This window comes from Panulirus ornatus, chromosome 5 (assembly GCF_036320965.1).
Source record: "Panulirus ornatus isolate Po-2019 chromosome 5, ASM3632096v1, whole genome shotgun sequence".
Taxonomy (NCBI): Eukaryota; Metazoa; Arthropoda; class Malacostraca; order Decapoda; family Palinuridae; genus Panulirus; species Panulirus ornatus.
This window is the reverse complement of record NC_092228.1, coordinates 40543963-40566030: the sequence shown is the minus strand read 5'-3', so window position 1 is coordinate 40566030 and position 22068 is coordinate 40543963. Positions and strand designations below refer to the sequence as shown.

Below are 22068 nucleotides of genomic sequence, written 5' to 3'. Positions count from 1 at the left end.
TGTCCTCGCGTATACAAATAAGGTTAGGAGATGGAGAGGGAAAGCCTTGAAGGTTGAACGCAACCTGTATAAGACACGTACAGTTGGCCAGTGACGTAACAATCTTAACCACCCCCCGTTGATCAACGATAGATCCCCGGGGAGTCCTCGTTAAGTCCCGGGGGTTCCTCGTTAAGTAATGACCTTGCCACTATGCCTCATTGTTATTATCTTCGTTTAACCACCATTGACCTTTGTGGTGACCCTTAGACCTCGTTGACCCGTAACAGTTACAACATGGGCCTCGTTGAACGATCATGTCAAGCTTCGTTAACCAGTAACGACAGTAAAACGAACAATATGATAATGACCACCCTCGTTGACCACTCATACGTCATTATGTAATACATATGTATGATGAACACATCATCAATATGTAATACATATGTATAATGAACACATTATATGATACATATGTATGATCAACACATTATGTAATACATATGTATGATGAACACATCATCAATATGTAATACATATGTATAATGAACACATTATATGATACATATGTATGATCAACACATTATGTAATACATATGTATGATGAACTCATTACATCATCAATATGTAATACATATGTATAATGAACACACTATGTAATACATATGTATGATCAACACATTATGTAATACATTTCTATGATGAAGACAGTATGTAAAACATATGTATGATGAACACATTGTTATACATATGTATTATGAAGACATTATGTAATACATATGTATGTTGAACACATAATGTAATACATATGTATGATGAACACTGTGTAATACATATGTATGATGAAGACATAACATCATTATGTATATACATTTGTATGATCACATTATGTAATACATATGTATGATGAACACATTTGGTTCCACCTTCATGTATACTTCACAGTGAGTATAGATGTGTTATATCTAAATGATATAAGTTATATAAGAACCATGAGTATATAGTAAACACGAGTTTATATATATATATATGATATACTGATGCTGTAAGGCAGGTTGTGACAACCCAGCAGTTGTATGTTGTGAGGGAAAGGTTGTTAAACACGGTTGACACAGTGCGAGGGGGGAGGGGGTTGTTTACAACCTAGCATCTTGTCCTTAGCCCGCGAGGTCGTGTTTATAACCTAGCACGTCTGTACCCCACACAGTACCCAACCCCCAACCCCCCTTCATTAACACAGCAGAGAGAGGAGTCTGTGTATACTACACTCGCACAACACAGGACACAGTCTAACACAGCGCGAGGAGCGTTTCATGGCTAGCTTTATGAACACTTTGTTTACCACCAGGTGAATGGGATGGGGGGAGGGGGTTGTTAACAAGGTCAACACTGCGTTTTTTTTTTTTTTACTGTTCTTTTATAGCCTATTTCCGGCTCGGGGGGGGGGGGGACAACGCGGCCATGTGAAGGAAGACATTATAAGTTGGCCTTCACAGTGGGGAACCCACACAGTAGCCAGTCGAGCGGCGTCCTGGCAGAAGAATGTGAGAAAGAAAAAAAAAGTTATTTCCGTTTTCTATTGTGGTCTGCGATCGAGCGCGCGCCCGCCCGCGACCTTCCGAAGACGACGAGGCCGTTTTCTGTCGGGTCTGCAATCGAGCGCGCGCGACCTTGAGAAGAATTTCTCGTATTTTTCTGTTGTGGTCTGCATTCTAGCGCGCGCGACACCACGGGAAGGCGTCCTTGTTTATACCTGTTGTCTGCAGTCAAGCGCGCGCTTCCACGTAGCAATACTGTTTATTATCCCTCTGGTCTCCATTCCAGTGCGCGGCAGACACCAACAATATCCCCGTTTTCTGTCAGTGAGGTCCTGTCCATCTCGTGCGACATTCCCGCTCTCAAATGTATATTTACATTCACTCGCTCGACCTTGAAACAACATCCCCTCCGTTTTCTGTTCGTTTTCAGTCCTGATATGCAGTCGAGCGCGCGCGCAGTAATTATGACCCCTCGTTTTCTGTCGTGATCTGCCACGATTTTGACGTAACGTTGGATTCCGGGTGACATAAGTCTTGGTAAGGGGATGCGTGGATATGGAATCCCCATTATGACAGGCAGAGTTAGAAATAATAAGAAATGATACATATAAGAATACAAATAGTCGTTTATCTCTCAAAATAGATACTTCAAAATCCGTTAAGAAAGATAATAGATAGTATTTTGTTAAGTCTTTCCAGAAAAAGATAGTCTCTTTAACCCCCCCCCCCTAAAAAGATGGCTTTTAGGGCCCCCTGAATATTAGAGATAATTTTAATACCCCAAAAGTTGTCAGACGTATCTTTAAAGTCGTCTTACTTTAAAATATTATTGTTGTGTCACTTAGAGTACAAGATATAGATTTTGAAAGTCCCCCTTGATGCACAATGTAGTGTCTAAGATCCCCTAATTATTGATATAGATTTTGAGTCTTCCAGACCATGAATGGTAGCTGTAAAATCCCCTTTAGTATCAAAAATAGCCTTAGAATCCCTGAGAATGCTATCTAAGATAGCTTTTGAATCCCTGAGAAAGATATCAAAAATAGCTTTTGAATCCCGAGAAAGCTATCAAAAATAGCTTTTGAATCCCTGAGAAAGCTATGGAAGACAGCTTCGTAGTCCCTCCTCCGGTATACAAGTCTGGTACTAGATCCCACTGAATATAAAACATACTTTAAGTTAATAAAAGATAAATAAGATATACTTTAAGTTTAAGTTAAAAGATATTTAAGCATCTGAAGTCCCCAGATATGAAATATATAATGTCCCCGGTCCCCCTGGATATACAAGATAACTTATAATTACTTCAAATGTATAAGACACATTTTAAGTCCCCATTCACGTATATCTTTTAAGTCCATTAGAATATATAAGATATCTTAAGTCCCCTAAGGATAAGGGTGTCTCATTTGACCAAAGTCCCCCCCAGATGTGAAATATTATCCCCTGAGTCCCCTCCTCAGAGTTAGTGTCCAGCTAGTAATTATTTCATATCACTTTTATTAACCTTAATGCATTTAAATGATCAGGTAAGATAATCAGTTCCTGGTAATGATCAATGAACATCATTTGATTACTTATTTAATCAAGTAAGATAGTCTCCTACTGTCATAGATCAATCAAAACCTTTATATTAACCAGAAGAATTTTATATAATCCAGTAAGACAGTCTCCTGCTGCCCTAAATCAAACAAAACCTTTATATTAAGCCTAAGATCAGTATATGATCAATCACAACCTTTATATTAAGCTTAAGATCAGTATATGATCAATCACAACCTTTATATCAAGCTTAAGATCAGTATATGATCAATCACAACCTTTATATCAAGCTTAAGATCAGTATATGATCAATCACAACCTTTATATTAAGCTTAAGATCAGTATATGATCAATCACAACCTTTATATTAAGCCTAAGATCAGTATATGATCAATCACAACCTTTATATCAAGCTTAAGATCAGTATATGATCAATCACAACCTTTATATTAAGCTTAAGATCAGTATATGATCAATCACAACCTTTATATCAAGCTTAAGATCAGTATATGATCAATCACAACCTTTATATTAAGCTTAAGATCAGTATATGATCAATCACAACCTTTATATTAAGCCTAAGATCAGTATATGATCAATCACAACCTTTATATCAAGCTTAAGATCAGTATATGATCAATCACAACCTTTATATTAAGCTTAAGATCAGTATATGATCAATCACAACCTTTATATTAAGCTTAAGATCAGTATATGATCAATCACAACCTTTATATTAAGCTTAAGATCAGTATATGATCAATCACAACCTTTATATTAAGCTTAAGATGAGCATATGATAAATCGAGTCTCCCAGAGTAATCAAAACCATTGTATTAAGCTTAAGATCAGTACATGATCAAGTAAGATAGTCTAGATTAATCACATCCTTTATATCAAGCTTATGATCAGTATATGATCAATCACAACCTTTATATTAAGCTTAAGATCAGTATATGATCAATCACAACCTTTATACCAAGCTTATGATCAGTATATGATCAATCACAACCTTTATATTGAGCTTAAGCTGAGTATATGATGATGACTCGTTGTGTGTTGCGATGGTCGTGAGCACTGGTCTTTGTCTCCCTCAAGCAGCAGTACCTGGAGCAGCAGAGCCAGAGGGCGGAGGAGGAGCGGCTGGAAAAGCAACGCAGGGAGACGGAGCGCCTTGAAGCCCTCAAGAAGAAAGATAAACACGAGCAGTCTGCTGTTGCCTCCTCCGAGGTCAAGCAGAGACTCCAGGTCAGTACTAGAGGGTCAGGGCAGGCTCCAGGTCAGTGTTATGGGGTTAGGGGAGGCTCCAGGTCAGTGTTAGAGGGTTAAGGGAGGTTCCAGGTCAGTGTTACAGGGTTAAAGGAGGTTCCAGGTCAGTGTTACAGGGTTAAGGGAGGTTCCAGGTCAGTGTTAGAGGGTTAAGGGAGGTTCCAGGTCAGTGTTAGAGGGTTAAGGGAGGTTCCAGGTCAGTGTTAGAGGGTTAAGGGAGGTTCCAGGTCAGTGTTAGAGGGTTAAGGGAGGTTCCAGGTCAGTGTTAGAGGGTTAAGGGAGGTTCCAGGTCAGTGTTAACAGAGGTCATTTAATGTCACAGGTGCAGGGCAAAAAGGACAAAAGCTCCCAGTAGAAGAGATAATGATGATAATAATGATAATGATAGTGATGATGATGATGATCGTAGTGATGATAGTAATAATGATAGTGATGATAATAATGATGGTAGTGACGATAATGATAATAATAATGATAGTGATGATGATAATGGTGGTAGTGATGATGATGAGTTATTATAGTGATGATGATTATGATGGTAGTGATATGATCGTAGTGATGATAATAATAATAATGATAGTGATGATGTTAATGGTGTTAGTGATAACAACAATGATAGTGATGATGATGATAGTTATTATAGTGATGATGATTATGATGGTAGTGATATGATCGTAGTGATGATAATAATAATAATGATAGTGATGATGTTAATGGTGTTAGTGATAACAACAATGATAGTGATGATGATGATAGTTATTATAGTGATGATGATTATGATGATAGTGATATGATCGTAGTGATGATAATAATAATAATGATAGTGATGATGTTAATGGTGTTAGTGATAACAACAATGATAGTGATGATGATGATAGTTATTATAGTGATGATGATTATGATGATAGTGATGATGATGATAGTTATTATAGTGATGATGATTATGATAATAGTGATGTTGTTGCAGGAGGTGATCTTACAGAAGAAGCAGAGAGAAGCGGCAGCCACGGCGGGAACCACCCCAGGCTCATCCAACCTGCGTAACTGGTGAGTTCTTACTCTCCCCTCTCCTCTCCCCACCCCAGCCCAGCCTCTTGACTGGCGAGTCTTATTCCCCCCTCTCCTCTCCCCACCCCACCCCGCCCCTGTCACCCCAGCCTTCCCACTTCCAGAACCTGCTGCTGGTTGCCATGGTAACGTCTCCCACGTTCGTAAATGTAGTCCCCCCCCACCCCAGAGCTATTTATAGCCTGCTGGTAGAGAGAGAGAGAGAGAGAGTTTCTATAATCATTCATTATTCAAGTATGTGTATGATTTCCCCTAATATGCTATATAATGTATTATATAACCATGTATATGATAGTCAGGCCAGTGGTTTCAGTCCAATCATTTCCTGTTGGGTTAATTACCAGTTAATGACCTTGTGTTCCATTACAGTTATGTCCCTCACGTGTTTTTTAACGAGTTGTCTTGTGTCTCCCACCAGTAAAACAACCTCTCACAACCCTATAACTACCATCAACAACTCCTCTTAACAACCCCCTTACAACCCCAACCCTGTAACTACCATTAACAACTCCTTAACAACCCCCTTACAACCCCAACCCTGTAACTACCATCAAGAACTCCTCTTAACAACCCCCTTACAACCCCAACCCTGTAACTACCATCAACAACTCCTCTTAACAACCCCGTTATCACCCCCAACCCCCCTCCACCTTTACATGTCACCCAGCCTTCACAGTAACCATCGCCCAGCCTTAGGTACAAGAGACAGTTGAGAACCCGTCTCCCGTTTTCACTGAATGTGTCTACCTCTCTCCCGTACAGGCCTCCTGGCAACGTTCTGGGCAAGATAGATGATGACTTTCCTCTGAGAAAGACAGGTAAGACACGTCATCATCACTACATCCCTCCCTGATTGTGTGGGTAGCTTGTTTTGGATGGTTTGTGCCCGTAGTAAAACATTTGGTGACTTGACGCTCTGGATGACCCCGGACGCGACCGACTCATAGGATGAGTTACTGACCCATCCACCCACCCACTGATGACATGACTCACCAGTGGGTAGAAATGACGTGTTGAGTACCTGGCGCATGGGCACATGACTGACTCAGACTGTTAGATAAGTGACACATGCAGGACGCGGAGGTCGGTGGACAATCCCACCTGACACAGATGTCAGTCTTTAACTCTTAATTACGACAGCATGGCGTACAATTCAGCTATTGCATAAGCAACAGCAGCAGTGTAATTATCTGATTCACTCACTGTTTTTCTCATTCACTCACCAGCTGAACGTCATAATGTTAAAATGAGTAATGATACATAGTATCATGTCATGAATACAGGTACCAGTGCACTGTCGTGGGTAAACTGGATGCATTTGTTGTTGATGTGTATTTCATTTGGGAAGGATGGGAGTTGTGGTGCGGTGGTAAGCCAGGATGGATGATCCGGCTGTGAGGGGTGATTGGAGGTTGCTTTTAGCTTGGGTACTGGGGAGTGGGGAGAAGGCTGTCAGTGGGTAGAGAGTAGCGGGATGTAAGTCATTGGGTAAGTGGGTAGTGTTGGGAGGTGGTGGGGTGCTCCTCCCAGTGGGTGAGATTGGTATTTGGGGAGATAGGGTGGTTGGGTCTGGCGAGCTCTGTGGGCTAAGCCAGGGGTGAGTGGGTCTGGGGAGCTTAGTGGGCCACGTTAGGGGTGAGTGGTCTTGGGGAGCTTGGTTAGGTAAGGGAGAGAGAGATGGGAGGGCTTCTCACCTGTGTGAGTGTACCTTGAGGTAGGCCGGCAGCTGCACCAGCTGCCGGCCTACCTCAAGGTCAGCTGCAGTACACTCTCTACACCCCCCCCCTCTCTCTCCTCCACATCCCCACTTCCCCCCGCCACCTGCACCCCCCCCCCCCACTCTTCGTGCCTCATATCTCGGGGAGTTACGTAACCTCCTCTCTGCCCTACCCTCTCCCTCCCTCTTCCTCTGGTTTAAAAATAGCACAAAGCAAGTGTGCGTGTTGGTAGGGCTCAAGGATTATATATATATATATATATATATATATATATATATATATATATATATATATATATATATATATATATATATATATATTCACTCACCCCACGGTTAGTACCCACACAAATTTTTATCTACTCCTACTACTCATACAGACTCCGCCCCATACCTAATACCCTACACAGACACCTCACCCCCACACTTAGTACCCACACTAACACTTCACCTGGTACCCCAGTCCCCACACCTGGTAGCTATCCACACACACACACACACACACCACCAAGTATTTACACAGACACAGGAACCCTTGATATTTCAAGGAGTTGGGTGGGGAGTGGATTTGATTATAGGGTACATTGGGTCCATTCTGGCTGGGAGGGAGAGTTGTATCTTTGAGACAACACACTACAACATGGCCCCTTATATGATATCACTGCTCAAGAAATACCTCCTCCATACATGGCTGGTCTTTGCTAACAGGTAGAGTCATTATTGACATGTGGTCATAATGAGCAAATGGCAGTTTTTGCAGAGGGTCAGTACAGTATTACATAGTTGGGTGTTGAATATAGCGAGGTGGTAGCTTTTAAGGTGTGTTGGCAGTAGAGACAAAGCTGTTGTTCAAGGTCGGCTGTCTCTTAGAAAGGTTTTTGCTCTGAAAAAGTAGTTGCTAAGAAAGTGTTGCTTTGATCACTTTGATTTTATTTTGAGAAGAACAGGGGAAGGGGATTGACACAAGAAAGATAAAAATCATGATAATGATAATATTGCAAATCCTGAAGTTATAATTGACTAAGAGTAAACATTAAGAAAACATAACATTTATGATGATAAAGGCAGTAACAATATCAGTTTGATCATTAGAATAGTTTTGTTTAATACCTCCATATTTTTTGTTTTCTTTACACGAATTTGTCTTTCAAATAGAACCTTTTGAAAAATCATGTCAGTGATGTGAGTAGTAATTACAATGTCAGTGAAATTAGGCAAAAGCAAACATCTGTGGAAATATTCTTCCACGGTGCAGAGGTTGTGACAATACCATACAAGATGGCTCAGCAGAGAAGTTTAAGAAGGAGGCTTGTGTGTAACAGATTAAATTGTGTATTTCTTCTATATCACCTTGATGAACCTTAATTTTTCATGGGACAGCTGCTATGGGAAAAGACAGATGGTTCATTTATACATACCTTACTCATCCTTGAATACTATTTGTATTGTTTGTAGACTCGGTGTAATTCAGCATTATCATTGTTTTCTGTTCTAACTCTTTCTCCAAGGCATTCTCCAATATCTTCCTGAATTCTTCCACTTTTTTAGGAACTCCTTCATCTTAATCATGTTTGGTATTTCATTGTTGAAGCATAAAGCAAATGCAGCATTTTTTTTCAGCTAAATCAGCTCTGAGATTTTGTCCTGTGTTGCCATGAATGTTACCAGTGAGGTCTTGCTTAATACATGAGACCTTGCATACCAAAGGTTGTGAAAACATTACTCCTCAGGGGTTGTGAAAGCCTTACACATTAGTTTGTGAAAATCTTATACATTAGAAGTTTTTGAAACCATACTCGATAGTATATGAAAATGTTACACATTAATGGTGTAAAGAATTTACACTTGGTACACTTTTTAGGAAATACATTACATATGTACCACTGTGTCTTTAAGCTACTTTACCAGCATTGAGTAAGGAACTGATCACAGTCATCATAATGAATTTTTGTTTATATACGCAATTGTCTCATGTGCTTTATTGAGATAGCATCAGGAACAAATGAACCATGGCCTCATTTGTGCATATTTTCTCTAGTCGTCATGTATAATGTGCTGAAACTGCTACCCAACAACACAGCCAAGCCCCACAGACTGTTCCATAATTAGTACATGTAATAATTCTAACCATCTGTTACTGACAATAGTTTTGCATTAAATGTAAAAGTAAAATGACATGACTACATTACTTTGTTGTCTGTATTATTCATAGACAATATAGAAGCAAATTGAAATTTTTATTATTACAATTACTGTAATTGTTTTGATTTATTTGCTTAATAGCTGAAAGCTTCAAATCCATGGAAACTTCACCTGGAAATTTACTGGGTTATTGAAGATGCTATTTATGAATGCAGAGTTTAAGCAAAACATGTTTTGCTGTGTTGAGCAGCATTTCAGAATAAGTTAAATCATATTTTTTTTCTAAAGTTTTTGTATGAAGGAATAGAGGAAGGAGTTAAATGAGAATTTTTCCTCAGGGTGATCTTCTGTTTCTGGTGGTACCTTGTTAACTAGGGAAACCGTGAACAAACATGAAAGAAAGAATACTTCTTATTTGAAAATTATTGGGAAGTGTTGTATGGAATTATCATTAGAGTATTAGTGTTTTGAAAATTGTAAGTTGATAAAGAAAATATTTGTGAAGTGTTTTCCTGCACAGGACTCAAAATGAAACGAACAAATGCATTTTCAAGTATAATACTATTGTTGCTGTTGCTTCTGCATGTTTTTAAAAAGTGTGTGATACTGTTTATTGTTGTTTTAGTGGAGGTGATCCTTGTCTAAGTACAGCAAGAGGATCCTCAGCATTATTAGTTAGTATTTTGGTGTAGACAGTTGCATAAGCGTGGGCAGCTGTTGTAAGGATAACCAGTAGTTATTTGTGCTTAGGAAGTTGTTTACAGTTTTCAGTAGTATGGTAACTTAATACAGTAATTATAATCTCTGTATTAGCTAACAAATTTAACCTTTGTATTGTATCATGGGCAAGAAATGGTATGGATCTTTTACATACTGCCAGTTGTTGCCTCTAGATTTTGAATTGGCTGTTATAAAAGCAGTCTAGTCTTTTGTGTGGTTGTGTTTTGAAGAGTGTGACTAACTACTAACCTATGTTGTAGCATCCGAACCAAACATCTGCTTGAAGGCACGACACAAACAGAGGATGGCCAATGAACGAAGGCCCTCTCCACTTGTCCATCGCAAAGGTCGTCACCCTGGCTCGCTCAAACGGCGTCCACCTTACAGCACAGGTAAGTCTTTCATTGATAAATGGTGGTCTTCTTTAGTGCAAGAACCGTTTCCAGGAGTTGTAACAGCCTCGTAAGTTACATATTACAGAATGAATCACACTAGTCATGTCTTCCATTGATTCACTTGATCAGAAAATTTGTGTCAGAATTTACAGTTGTTAGGCTTTCATTTTGTCCACTATATTAAGCATATGTCATCCTTACAGGCAGATTAAAGATGCCAAGTTCTGCTCACAAATTATTTTTTTCCCCTTCATATAAGGGGTAGTATTGGCAGGTGTGCAGTATTTAGCTTTGCAAAGTTTCTTCTTGATGCAGGTTAACATTAAAATTGATGATATTGAAAGTAATTCTTTTCTTAGAGATGAAAATGATATGTAGTTGGTGTAATATACAAAGTTTATTACATATCCCCAAAGTCATTGAACATCTGTTACTGATGATATAGTTTAAAAGGTTGTGGCAATATGTTATTCACAGAGGTATCAAGTTATAATCAGTTCTTATGTATCATACAGAATGTAACAAAAAGATGGGTGGGTGTGTTATGATTTCTGATATTACCTCTACAGTGTTATTCAGATATACTATTGTCACACACTTGGCAGTTTACAGTTTATGCACAAACATTTGGGCCTGAAGCACATGCTATCAAACTTTTCTCAATGCAGCCTCACATACAAGTGGGTTGCTGGCATTCAGTCCATAAACATTCATTCCCTCCATCTTACACAGAATACTTGACAGCATGTAACTCACATGACTATTCTTAACTCTGAATTCCCCCGTCTTGAGGGCCACGTGCTATCCCTGAATAATGGCAGTGTGTTGTCAGAGGTAAAGTTCAAAACATCAGGCACCAAGAGTTTAGATCTCTCTCTCCTCATACTGCACATATAGGTAATAATACACAGAACATGCAGTCTTTGGTCAAGGACAGCACATAATTTAGTTCACATTATTGCTTGAATACCATAATTGAGTATTGATATGCCATTTATATTCCATTCACAAGTTGATGATAGCATCTATTTACATCATTTTGAGTGCTTAACCCTGGAAATGATACAAGAATGATAAGAGAAGTACAGCCTTGACATTATAATGATGGGGAAAATTGCTTTTGCTGCCAAACACTGATGATATGGTATGGAAATGTTAAGTAACTTGTGTAAGTAATTGCTATCGTTACAGTAACCCTCAGGTTTCAAATTATTACTAGCATTTAATGCATACTATCAGATCTTTGACTCTTGTGCATCTCATGCAGCTTGATTGTGTTCTTTAAGCTCAGTATATGCCTCTTGATGAGATCTAACCATGAGTGTTATGTGGAAGACCAGACAGTCATAGCTATAGGATGTATCACTGCATTCTGTGGGTTGTATCATTATGTTTAGAGGCTAGATTTAAATTTTAGTTACATTGCCTCTTTACTTCTCAGTGAGCTTCATTGGTTCTTTTGTATCACCTATTTAATGTTGCATCTTTTGTTTCTTTTCCATGTGAATAGTAAGGCAATCTGACTTTTTTCATAAGCCAGATTGTTAGAAATGAATTTCAGAGAAACTTGCAAAGCATATTATAAATGATAAATAGTTCAGCTTCTCAGCTACCTCTGTCATTCCAGTAATCAGAAGTTTAAACTGCAGAAAAGTTTACCAATAATAGGAATGATTTGTAATGCCAGCCAGAGAACGTCACCCACTGCCTAAGATGGATACTGATCCTTATATTGGAAAAAATGGCTTACTTTCTTTCCTATGACTGAATGTACAGGTAAGTCCATAGTCTTGTGGGTGAATAATGTTGATATTGTTGTGTTTGCTCCAACAGTGGAGAGTGGATCGACGCCAGACAGCGGGCAAAGCTCACCACCCAATGGTCTCCCGGCGTCCAGGTCTTCATCAGGCTCCACGCCCATCCATGAGGAAGGGGGTGGTTCCCCCTATGGTGCCCATGGAGGGGGAGGCCAGGGGTCCTGCTCAGATGTCACCGTGTACTCTTCCCTCCCCAATATCTCCATGGGCCGCCCTCCACATTCCACACAGCCAGTCAGTACCCACATTCTCTCTCTCTCTCTAACAAGCACCCTCACTGTGTATATATATATGATATATTGGGGGTTAACTGTTCGATATCTTTAGTATGGAAGTTGCATCTTGGGTGGACAGGACTTTGTAATATGTTGAAAATGTATTTGTAATGTTGGATTGATGGGATCCAGAACTTATGTGTTTGTAAAGTTGGAGTGATAGGTGGTGTCCAGAATTTATGTGTAATGTTGGAGTGATGGGTGGTGTTCAGAATTTATACATTGGAAAAGATAACTCTTACATGTATGGGGAGTGTAATTTTAGGTGGGTGAATGTCTGGTGGAGTGGTATTCAAGACTGGGTTGGAAGGGTTGTCGTTTTTTGATTGTTGGATCATTTTAGTGTGTACATGTTATGTTAATGTTGTATTGTTGAGGTTTGGTGGTTGGCTATTGAATGGCTTGGATGAGAAAGTTCTCGTGCTCTTGTAGGAAGCAAGTGCAAAGCGTATTGAAATAAGATTGTATTCGAGGTATTTTTGTTTTACTTCACTGCATTGTGGTTGCTAGACAGCAGGTGATTGTTCGTAGTGCTCGATTTTCTGTGTTTTGCAGCTTTGTTGTAATTGCTTTTAACAGTATGGATGACCAAGTGGGTGAAGCATAATTTAGGCTGAAGCAGAAAAATTATTTGTTTGGATACTAAAAATATGATGATCACACTTTTCTGTGATAATAGTATGAAGGTGAAATCACACTTCAGTAGTTCATACAATTTTATGTAATGATTACATGTTAAATAGAATTATGTGAACTGCTGAAATGCAGAAGAGGGTGTGTTGAAATGGTTTGGACATATGGAAAGAATGAGTGAGGAAAGATTGACAAAGAGGATATATATGTCAGAGGTGGAGAAGCGGGAGAGCAAATTGAAGGTGGAAGGGTGGAGAGAAAAAGATTTTGAGCAATCGCGACCTGAACATACAGGAGGGTGAGAGGTGTGCAAGGAATAGAGTGAATTGGAATGATGTGGTACATGTGTATATATGTATATGTCTGTGTATTTACACTTTCTGCTTCAGGAGCCCCTTCTATTTATATGAGGCTCCTGCAGTACTCATGAAGTTGGCCATGTTCACTGGTCAGGACCATAGGTCATAAATGTTTTGTGCAGAGAATGCAGGGTATTTAAGCTGTAAATGCTTTGTGTCTTCAATTTGGTAGTTGCATTGTAGGCATGAAGGGTCTTAGGATATGTTTAAATGGTGTTTTATGTGGATATATTTTATCAGGATTAATGTGTGACTGGAGTATTTTTCATTGTAAACAAAGCCAAGACTTCAGGACAAGGTGAATTCTACAAGTTTTATGGCTATAGGACAGAAATAACATCAAGTTTTCAAGTAGCTGATCTCTGCGCTGGTATTCAGTACATAATTAGAACATTATTTTGGCTTTAAGTGATTTTCTCGTGGATAATGTTGGCTAGATATTGGATGAGTGGAGGGAAGTTTGTTGATTTTATGGTGTTGCTGTTGTTTTTAGGACATTCTTGGTGATGGGCACGCCAACAATACCTCAGATAAGGATGTGCTAGTGATGGTGTTTGTTGGTGAAGAGTTCTACTCATCCAGGTTTCTGATGGTTGTTCGTAAAGGTTGGTTGTTTATGAGTGGCCATGTGTCAGGTGGTGGGCTGCTAAAATTGGATGGAAAGCAGTTAAATCTTGGAGAGGGTGTGCCAAGTTAGGTAGCCAAGTGCAGGCAGGCAGGCAGGCAGCAGGCAGGCAAACGCTAGGAAACATTTGTGATGTGACTGGGTGGTCCAGTCTAGGCACCTCCCCCTTACCCACATACACACACACACACACGGTAGGCATCACATGAATGACTCGAGGTACAGTTTACTAAATTCCTTTAACCTGCCTAGTTGCAAGCTATTAAATGATGTACTTTGGCAAAAGTAATGCTTAATTTTGTGATATTCTAGAGTGAATGTTGGCTCTACACTTGCTGCCCATGATTTTGAGTGAGGTAAAAACATATTAATTTCCGCATGACAGCATGCGAAGTGAGACCCCTTGCCAACGTTGTCACAGGGATCCTGTCAGTTTCAAGAAATTTAGCTCAGTATTGTGTTATAATCAGGTCTCATAATTATGTCAGTATGTAGAGTTGTTGTGAAGTGCCTCAAAGCTTGATTGATGTAGGATGTTGGAGGTAGAGGTTTGTAGGAGAGCTTCACTGTGGCCAGGCATGTGGGGGTTGACTCTAGCCTATATGGCCACTGCAGGAACTGCAGTCTCAGGATCAACGCATGAGATCATCAGTTATATTCAAGATGACTAGACTACAGGATGTGTTCTTGCGTATTTTAGTCCCCGAATGCAGCTGATCCTCGAAAGATTAAACCCTGAGTGCTCCACAATACAATACCCATGAGTACAGCAGTATGACTCAAGCACCTAGGTATGATCCCTCGAGAACAGCAATATGACATGTGGATATGATGGGTGCCGAGCTCCTGACTCGATCCTCAAGAGTCATGTCAAGGGCCAGGCTGTCATACTCAAGGTTCATAACATTGTGCTGAAGGATAGTACTGTGATGCTCGAAAGTTTAAAGTCTTCGTGTTTTAAAAGTGAAATTCGTTGACATGTTCATTACCAGATAGAAAGCGCACCTCCAGAGGATTTTTTTTTCAATGTTTATTATTTCTCCAATATAACATTATACATGACAACATCCGTTTGAAGAAGGTCTAGATTTAGGAGAGGCAACAAACTCGAGCGATGTCAACTCCTTTTAGACACTTGCTCATTATGATTCACCACAGCTCATCAGTACTTCGCATGAAAATATGAAAATACCTGGATTTTAGTTGCAATACTGAGATGTGGTGTGTGATGAAGGCCTGCAGGTTAACTGGCGGGACTGTCAGACAAAAAGTACCAGTTATATGTTTGTCTTGTTAGGATTGCAGAGACCAGTAGGTTATGTCTAGGAAGAGTCCATTCCTAGAAATGTCACATTACTGTGGGAAGGAACATAAGAACCAGGTCTTAACCCTGTGTAGCAGAAGGTCCTTACGTTACCGGCCAACCACAAGATCTGGTGACTTTCTTTCCTCCGAGGTGCTCCTCATGTCATCCCGGAGAAGGAGAACAATTGTGATAACTCCCTCGTGCAAGGAAAGATGTCCCCCTCAACTCCTGAGACAAGACAGAGGGAGACTGTACTGTCAATTCACCTCTTTAGGGCCGGAACACATGAACACGAGAAGCCAAATTTATAAACTGGACACATTATAAATGTGGAGTGGTGGGTGTAGTACAGTAGATAATGTAGTATGGGTGTAGAAGGCCCTTATGATGTAGGTTATGTCGTGACTGGTACCCTAGTAGTGTGTGTGTGTTTGTGGTGGGCCTGTTTATTTGTTGAGTGGTACCCTAGTAGTGTGTATGTGTGTGCTGGACCCTGGTACCCACGTCCTAGTGACACAGCTCAGGTCCACTACATACCCTACACATGTTGAGGTCCAGTGTTGTGTATCAAGTGAAGGTTTTTGTTATCCTCTGCACCAGACGTGTCTACACCAGCCTTGCTGTTCGTACCCATCTGAGGTCTTCGAGAACCGAGTCGTTGTTATGATCGTAATTCCACCTCATTTTGGCCTATTAACTATCACTGTTTTCTAGCAATGACCTCACGGTAGTCCTGGAGTCACACACTAGATGTATTTAGTTCCACCAAGGCCCGTGCTGCCCTCTGTGAGAGCTCTGGGGTCAGCCAATGCTGCAGATCCTGATGTATGGACAACTTGTGTGATGGATTTATGGCGTTGGGGTCATGGCATTAAAGTATCCTCATATGGTTTCCCTCCATTGTGATCTCTTCCCATCCTAACTACCTGGACCATTCGCCTCCCAGATGGTTGCTGTGTCAAATCATTTCCTCTGGTCCTGTGTACTTCAGGATTTTATACCGTCTCATTTGTTCTTCCTCCTCATTTATCTGTGGCATCCCTCAAGCAACAGGTAATGAGATGCACAGCTTAGCACTATATACCCTTCCCCCCTCCCAGGCCACCACTTCCAAATCGGCTGCATATCTCTGTTCGAACCCCCAATTTCGTATCGTGACAACCGCTTGTTATCACTCATTTGGTCATAATTTCACTGTAATGGTTATTTATGTTTCCTGATGTCCTATGTCCTCAGGATTGTCTTTCTTCTGATATCCTCACAACTGCTTGTTTCCGCGTCAACCACCCACCTAATGACCAGAATTGATAACTTGAGAAATTGCAGTTTTCATTTGTTAACTAAGGAGGTGCAAGTAAATGTCGGTCGTGGACTTAAATGTTTGTCATATGTACTCTGAAACATGTCTTTAATGTCCTCCTTATCTACTCTAGATCGTATATAATTTCTCAAGTTAACAATCCTCTCGAAGAAGAAGTGATTTAACGCCTATCTAATTAGAATTAGTTGCCCCAAATCATAGAAATATCACTTTAAATAATGTACTGAAATGAGGTTTATCATTCTAATGGCATTGAAAACCTTCGCTTCTTTGTCATAAACGTTTATTTTTTGTTTTCAAATTCTACATGATGTCAGTGACAACTATATGTAATGAAATGCAAGTGGTACGTATTGTAGATTTTCGAAAAGTGAATGACATGCAAGGCCTTGGTAGAGCGAATGGTTTGCTTAGTAAAGTAGATCTATTCAAAATTCAAATTTTCCATAGCGACAGGTGGATTTCCTGGGAAGAAGGCGTTTTCCCCTTAAATAAGAACCGTTTTAGCTTTTACGGGTTTTCCCAAGCGTTTAGCACTTTCTTCGTAAGTAGTTTTATATGACATTATAATGTGAAGATTCACTCTTAAGGTTTTGTATATATATTTAGATGTGACACTGAACGCCACATTGCCAAAAGACCAATCAGCGGTGGCCTCGTGGTCGACGTCACCAGACATGCGTGACGTCAGAGGAGCCGGGGTGTGTCATCTGTGTAAATTATGCCGCCGCTTATCTGCCTCTCTTTCCCCCGGCCGGGAGATTTACAGAAGGCCTTTTTTCTCTCAGGCATCTAAAGCCTCCTGAAATACGCCTCACCATTGTTTTATATATTTTCTCCCCCCCTCACTCGCGGAGTAAATTGTGTCCGTGTAAACTGATGCGGTGTCTTGGTACCGGAAAGGCCGCGCGTGATTCAGCGTCGTCGACTATAGCGCGCCGAACCGGACGACGGGGCGACAGAGAAGCCTCGCCGTGCGCAGCTGGCCGGCGCAAGTGCCCAGCTGTATGTGTGCCCCTCTGTCTCTCCCTCGACCAGCTGTATGTGTGCCCCTCTGTCTCTCCCTCGACCAGCTGTATGTGTGCCCCTCTGTCTTTCCCAGGATGGGCTTTGGATCTCGCTTACTGTATGCGTTTGTGCGTTGTTGCTACGTATATCAAAGACATATTTTAACCACATTTTCCCTTTTATTTAAAGACTCAAAATACACACGGTAGGCACGATATTTTAACGAGGATGTATATATTAATACTATTTGCCATTTCCCGCGTTAGCGAGGTAGCGTTAAGAACAGAGGACTGAGCCCATGAAGGAGGAATATCCTCACTTGGCCACCTTCTCTGTTCCTTCTTTTGGAAATTTAAAAACGAGAGGGGAGGATTTCCAGCCCCCCTCAGCTCCCTCCCCTTTTCGTCGCCTTTTACGACACGCAGGGAATACGTGGCAAGTATTCTTTCTCCCCTATCCCCAGGGATAATATATATATATATATATATATATATATATATATATATATATATATATATATATATATTCCTATGAGTCCACGGGGGAAATGAAACACGATAAGTTGCCAAGTGCACTTTCGTGTCATAATCACATCATCAGGGGAGACACAAGAAAAATATAACAGTCAGTTTGATATACAACGAAGAGACGAAGCTAGGACGCCATTTGGTAAATATGCGATTGTCGAAGACTGTATATATATATATATATATATATATATATATATATATATATATATATATATATATATGGGGATAGGGGAGAAAGAATACTTCCCACGTATTCCCTGCGTGTCGTAGAAGGCGACTAAAAGGGAAGGGAGCGGGGGGCTGGAAATCCTCCCCTCTCTCTCTTTTTTTTTTTAATTTTCCAAAAGAAGGAATAGAGAAGAGGGCCAGGTAAGGATATTCCCACAAAGGCCCAGTCCTCTGTTCTTAACGCTACCTCGCTATCGCGGGAAATGGCGAATAGTATGAATATATATATATATATATATATATATATATATATATATATATATATATATATATAGTAATTGTGGTGTGTGTGAAGTATTTGTCATGATCAAAAGTGACCTCATACACATGGCGGAGTTATTAGAAAGAAAGAAATTCGTATAAAACAAGTGTTGGACCCGAATTAGAATATGCCTCAGCAGTCTGGTCTACCCCCCAGGGTTGTGTGTGTTGGGGGGTACAACAGTGTGAATCCAACGGTGGCGGAGGGGAAAAAAGAAAAAAAAGAAAAGAAAATGGGGTACGTAGAGGTGATGATGGCGTGTGAGCTGTTATCCTCACAAGTAACATAACGATTGTGGTCAAGTCTCGGGCGATTTTGAACGGGATCACAAAACACGGTTTTCATCGCTCGACGCCCCCCCCCCCCAAACAAAAATTACGGAAATGGAGTTTGGAAAGATGAGAAAAAAAAAGTTGAATTTCTGGTCAAGATTGGTAAATGAACTGACCATGAAGTGAGGGGGAAAAAAGGTGAAAATAAGCATTAACAAATCACACACACACACACACACACACACACACACACACACACCAAAACCTTTCATTAATAGATTTGTTGAAATATTATCCCCATATGAGGTTGACTACCGTCTTGGCAAGGACATTATGTGTGCAATAAATAGTGTTAACAAATATAGTGAGGCGGGGTGTGTTCTGCTGGCGTGTCACACGCCCAGTATGGGGTAGGGGGCAAGGGGGGGGGGGCAGCAGTAGGAAAGTTATTTACGAAAGTTTATGCTGAAGAATACGATTTTTTTTAATGTATAGAAAACGGGATAGGGTGAAGGTATAAGCATTATTAGGTAATGAAGATGGTGTGGATATCCTTGGCGATCGTGTCTCGCAGGGAAGTGGAAATGGACCAAAACCAGAAAAGAAAACGTAATGTGCCTCACCACCACCTCGGTATATGGGGTTGGTCGCTATTAGGAATGAAGTTGGCCTTTCCAGGAAGGAGGATTATGTGCGGCGAAATCTTGTGCTACCATGGCTACATTTTGCCTAATGTAATGATTAGGAAGACATGGGTTTGTACACAATATTTCTAGAGGAGTCTTAGCGTAAGCGGTGCACCGTTGAACGTTTTCTTTGTGTGTTTGAGTCAAACTATGGGGCAAGTATTACCAGAATACCTTAGGTGCTCGTTACAATGTCATTTGGTTCTTTTAGAAAACGTGGTGCGTGTGTGTAGTGGACTGGTCCGTGAAATAATAGATCATTTGAGGTTTAGTTTGTGGAAATGAGTTACACCGTCAGGGGGACAGAGGAATTTTGAAAGAGGGAAGGTAATCCACCCTCATCAGCGGGTCTTTGAAACTTTACGAGAATAAACTTAGACAAGACATGAATAGAAATGCATAAGTGAGACAGAAGTATGTGTCTTAGTGCCAAGATGGCAGTCAAGGAGAGCCAATATGGCGGCGTCCCAGCGAGTCGGTCGGAGACATTCAAGTGTAGGAGTGAATGGTGGTGTGTGGCCAGATGCCAATACTCTCTCATCCACTTTTCGACCCTGCCGTCGTCATAGTTTATGTCCAGAAAAAAATATCGAGTCAATTTTTAAGTTTGTCTACCCATTTGTGTCTTGCTGGGCTTACGAGGAGACGCATAAAAAAAAAAAAAAACACGACCAGTTGCCGACCTGGGGCGAAAAAGCCGATCTGAGACGGTTCGCGCGCCATGTCAAGGTCGGTGGGAATACGAACGCACGCGATTTTTGCTCTGGCTTTCGTTCACTCGGCTGAACGCATCTCAGTGGACACAAACACTCGATTATTTTTGAGTTTGAATAAGAATTTCAAATATTTTAAGTCCAGTTTGACCAGAAATGTTAAGCTATTTTCTGTGTAGCTTCGCTTATACTCGAATGCAAAACATTCGCTAACTTTAGTATTTCTTGATATTCAAACGTCTGTGCAATATATATATATATATATATATATATATATATATATATATATATATATATATATATATATATATTTTTTCTTTCTTTTAAACCATTCGCCATTTCCCGCGTTAGCGAGGTAGCGCTAAGAACAGAGGACTGGGCCTTTTTTGGAATATCCTCAACTGGCCCCCTCTGTTCCTTCTTTTGGAAAATTAAAAAAAAAAAAAAAACCGAGAGGGGAGGATTTCCAGCCCCCCGCTCCCTCCCCTTTTAGTCGCCTTCTACGACACGCAGGGAATACGTGGGAAATATTCTTAATCCCCTATCCCCAGGGATAACATATATATATATATATATATATATATATATATATATATATATATATATATATTTTTTTTTTTTTTTTTTTTTTTTTCTTTTTTCATACTATTCGCTATTTCCCGCGATAGCGAGGTAGCGTTAAGAACAGAGGACTGGGCCTTTGAGGGAATATCCTCACCTGGCCCTCTTCTCTGTTCCTTCTTTTGGAAAATTAAAAAAAAAAAAAAAAACGAGAGGGGAGGATTTCCAGCCCCCCCGCTCCCTTCCCTTTTAGTCGCCTTCTACGACACGCAGGGAATACGTGGGAAGTGTTCTTTCTCCCCTATCCCCAGGGAATATATATATATATATATATATATATATATATATATATATATATATATATATATATATATATATTGGAAAGGATCACAATTTTGCACGTGATCAGGATATTCCTATGAGTCCACGGGGAAAATGAAACACGAAAAGTTCCCAAGTGCACTTTCGTGTAATAATCACATCATCAGGGGAGACACAAGAGAGAAATATAACAGTCAGTTGATATACATCGAAGAGACGAAGCTAGGACGCCATTTGGTAAAAATATGATTGTCCAAAACACAAACACGCAAAGTTGTAATTGCCAACATTACCGGTAATTACACATGTAATTACACACACACACACTCACAGTAGTTAAGGGCTTTGTGTGTGTGTGTGTGTGTGTGTGTGTGTTGCAGGAATGTGTTGGTCCCATCACTGAAGCACGTGTAGCCAGTCACATAACATTACATATTCTGCTCAGGGACCTAGTGTACCACTGTGGTTGGGTTAGCAGTCATATCATGTACTCTTGTATTTGCTTGCTGGATGCACCACAGCGCACCTGAATTTGCCTACAGGGTACACCAAGTACGGCTGAATTTGCTTGAAGGATGCATCAAGTGCTTTTGCATGTGTTTCAACGTCCCAGTAAAGTAATGGTTGACCCCACATTTCCCCAGGCCTGTGTTTGAACGTCCGAGTAAAGTAATGGTTGACCCCACATTTCCCCAGGCCTGTGTTTGAACGTCCCAGTAAAGTAATGGTTAACCCCACATTTCCCCAGACCTGTGTATGAACGTCCCAGTAAAGTAATGGT

The 22068-nt window shown here is 40.4% G+C and overlaps 1 protein-coding gene across 17 annotated transcripts in view; it reads left to right on the top strand.

Moving 5' to 3' along the window:
* Positions 1-22068, top strand: part of HDAC4 (histone deacetylase 4) — a 245157-nt gene that overhangs the window by 181965 nt on the left and 41124 nt on the right. For 9 of the 17 annotated variants that reach the window (XM_071662018.1, XM_071662019.1, XM_071662017.1 and 6 more), the window contains 5 exons: positions 4158-4307; positions 5296-5375; positions 6159-6214; positions 10236-10367; positions 12204-12421. In XM_071662018.1, the coding sequence (XP_071518119.1) occupies positions 4158-4307; positions 5296-5375; positions 6159-6214; positions 10236-10367; positions 12204-12421 (636 nt within the window). The remainder of the gene's footprint in view (positions 1-4157; positions 4308-5295; positions 5376-6158; positions 6215-10235; positions 10368-12203; positions 12422-22068) is intronic. The other 8 variants (XM_071662020.1, XM_071662016.1, XM_071662023.1 and 5 more) reach the window with 3 other exon arrangements.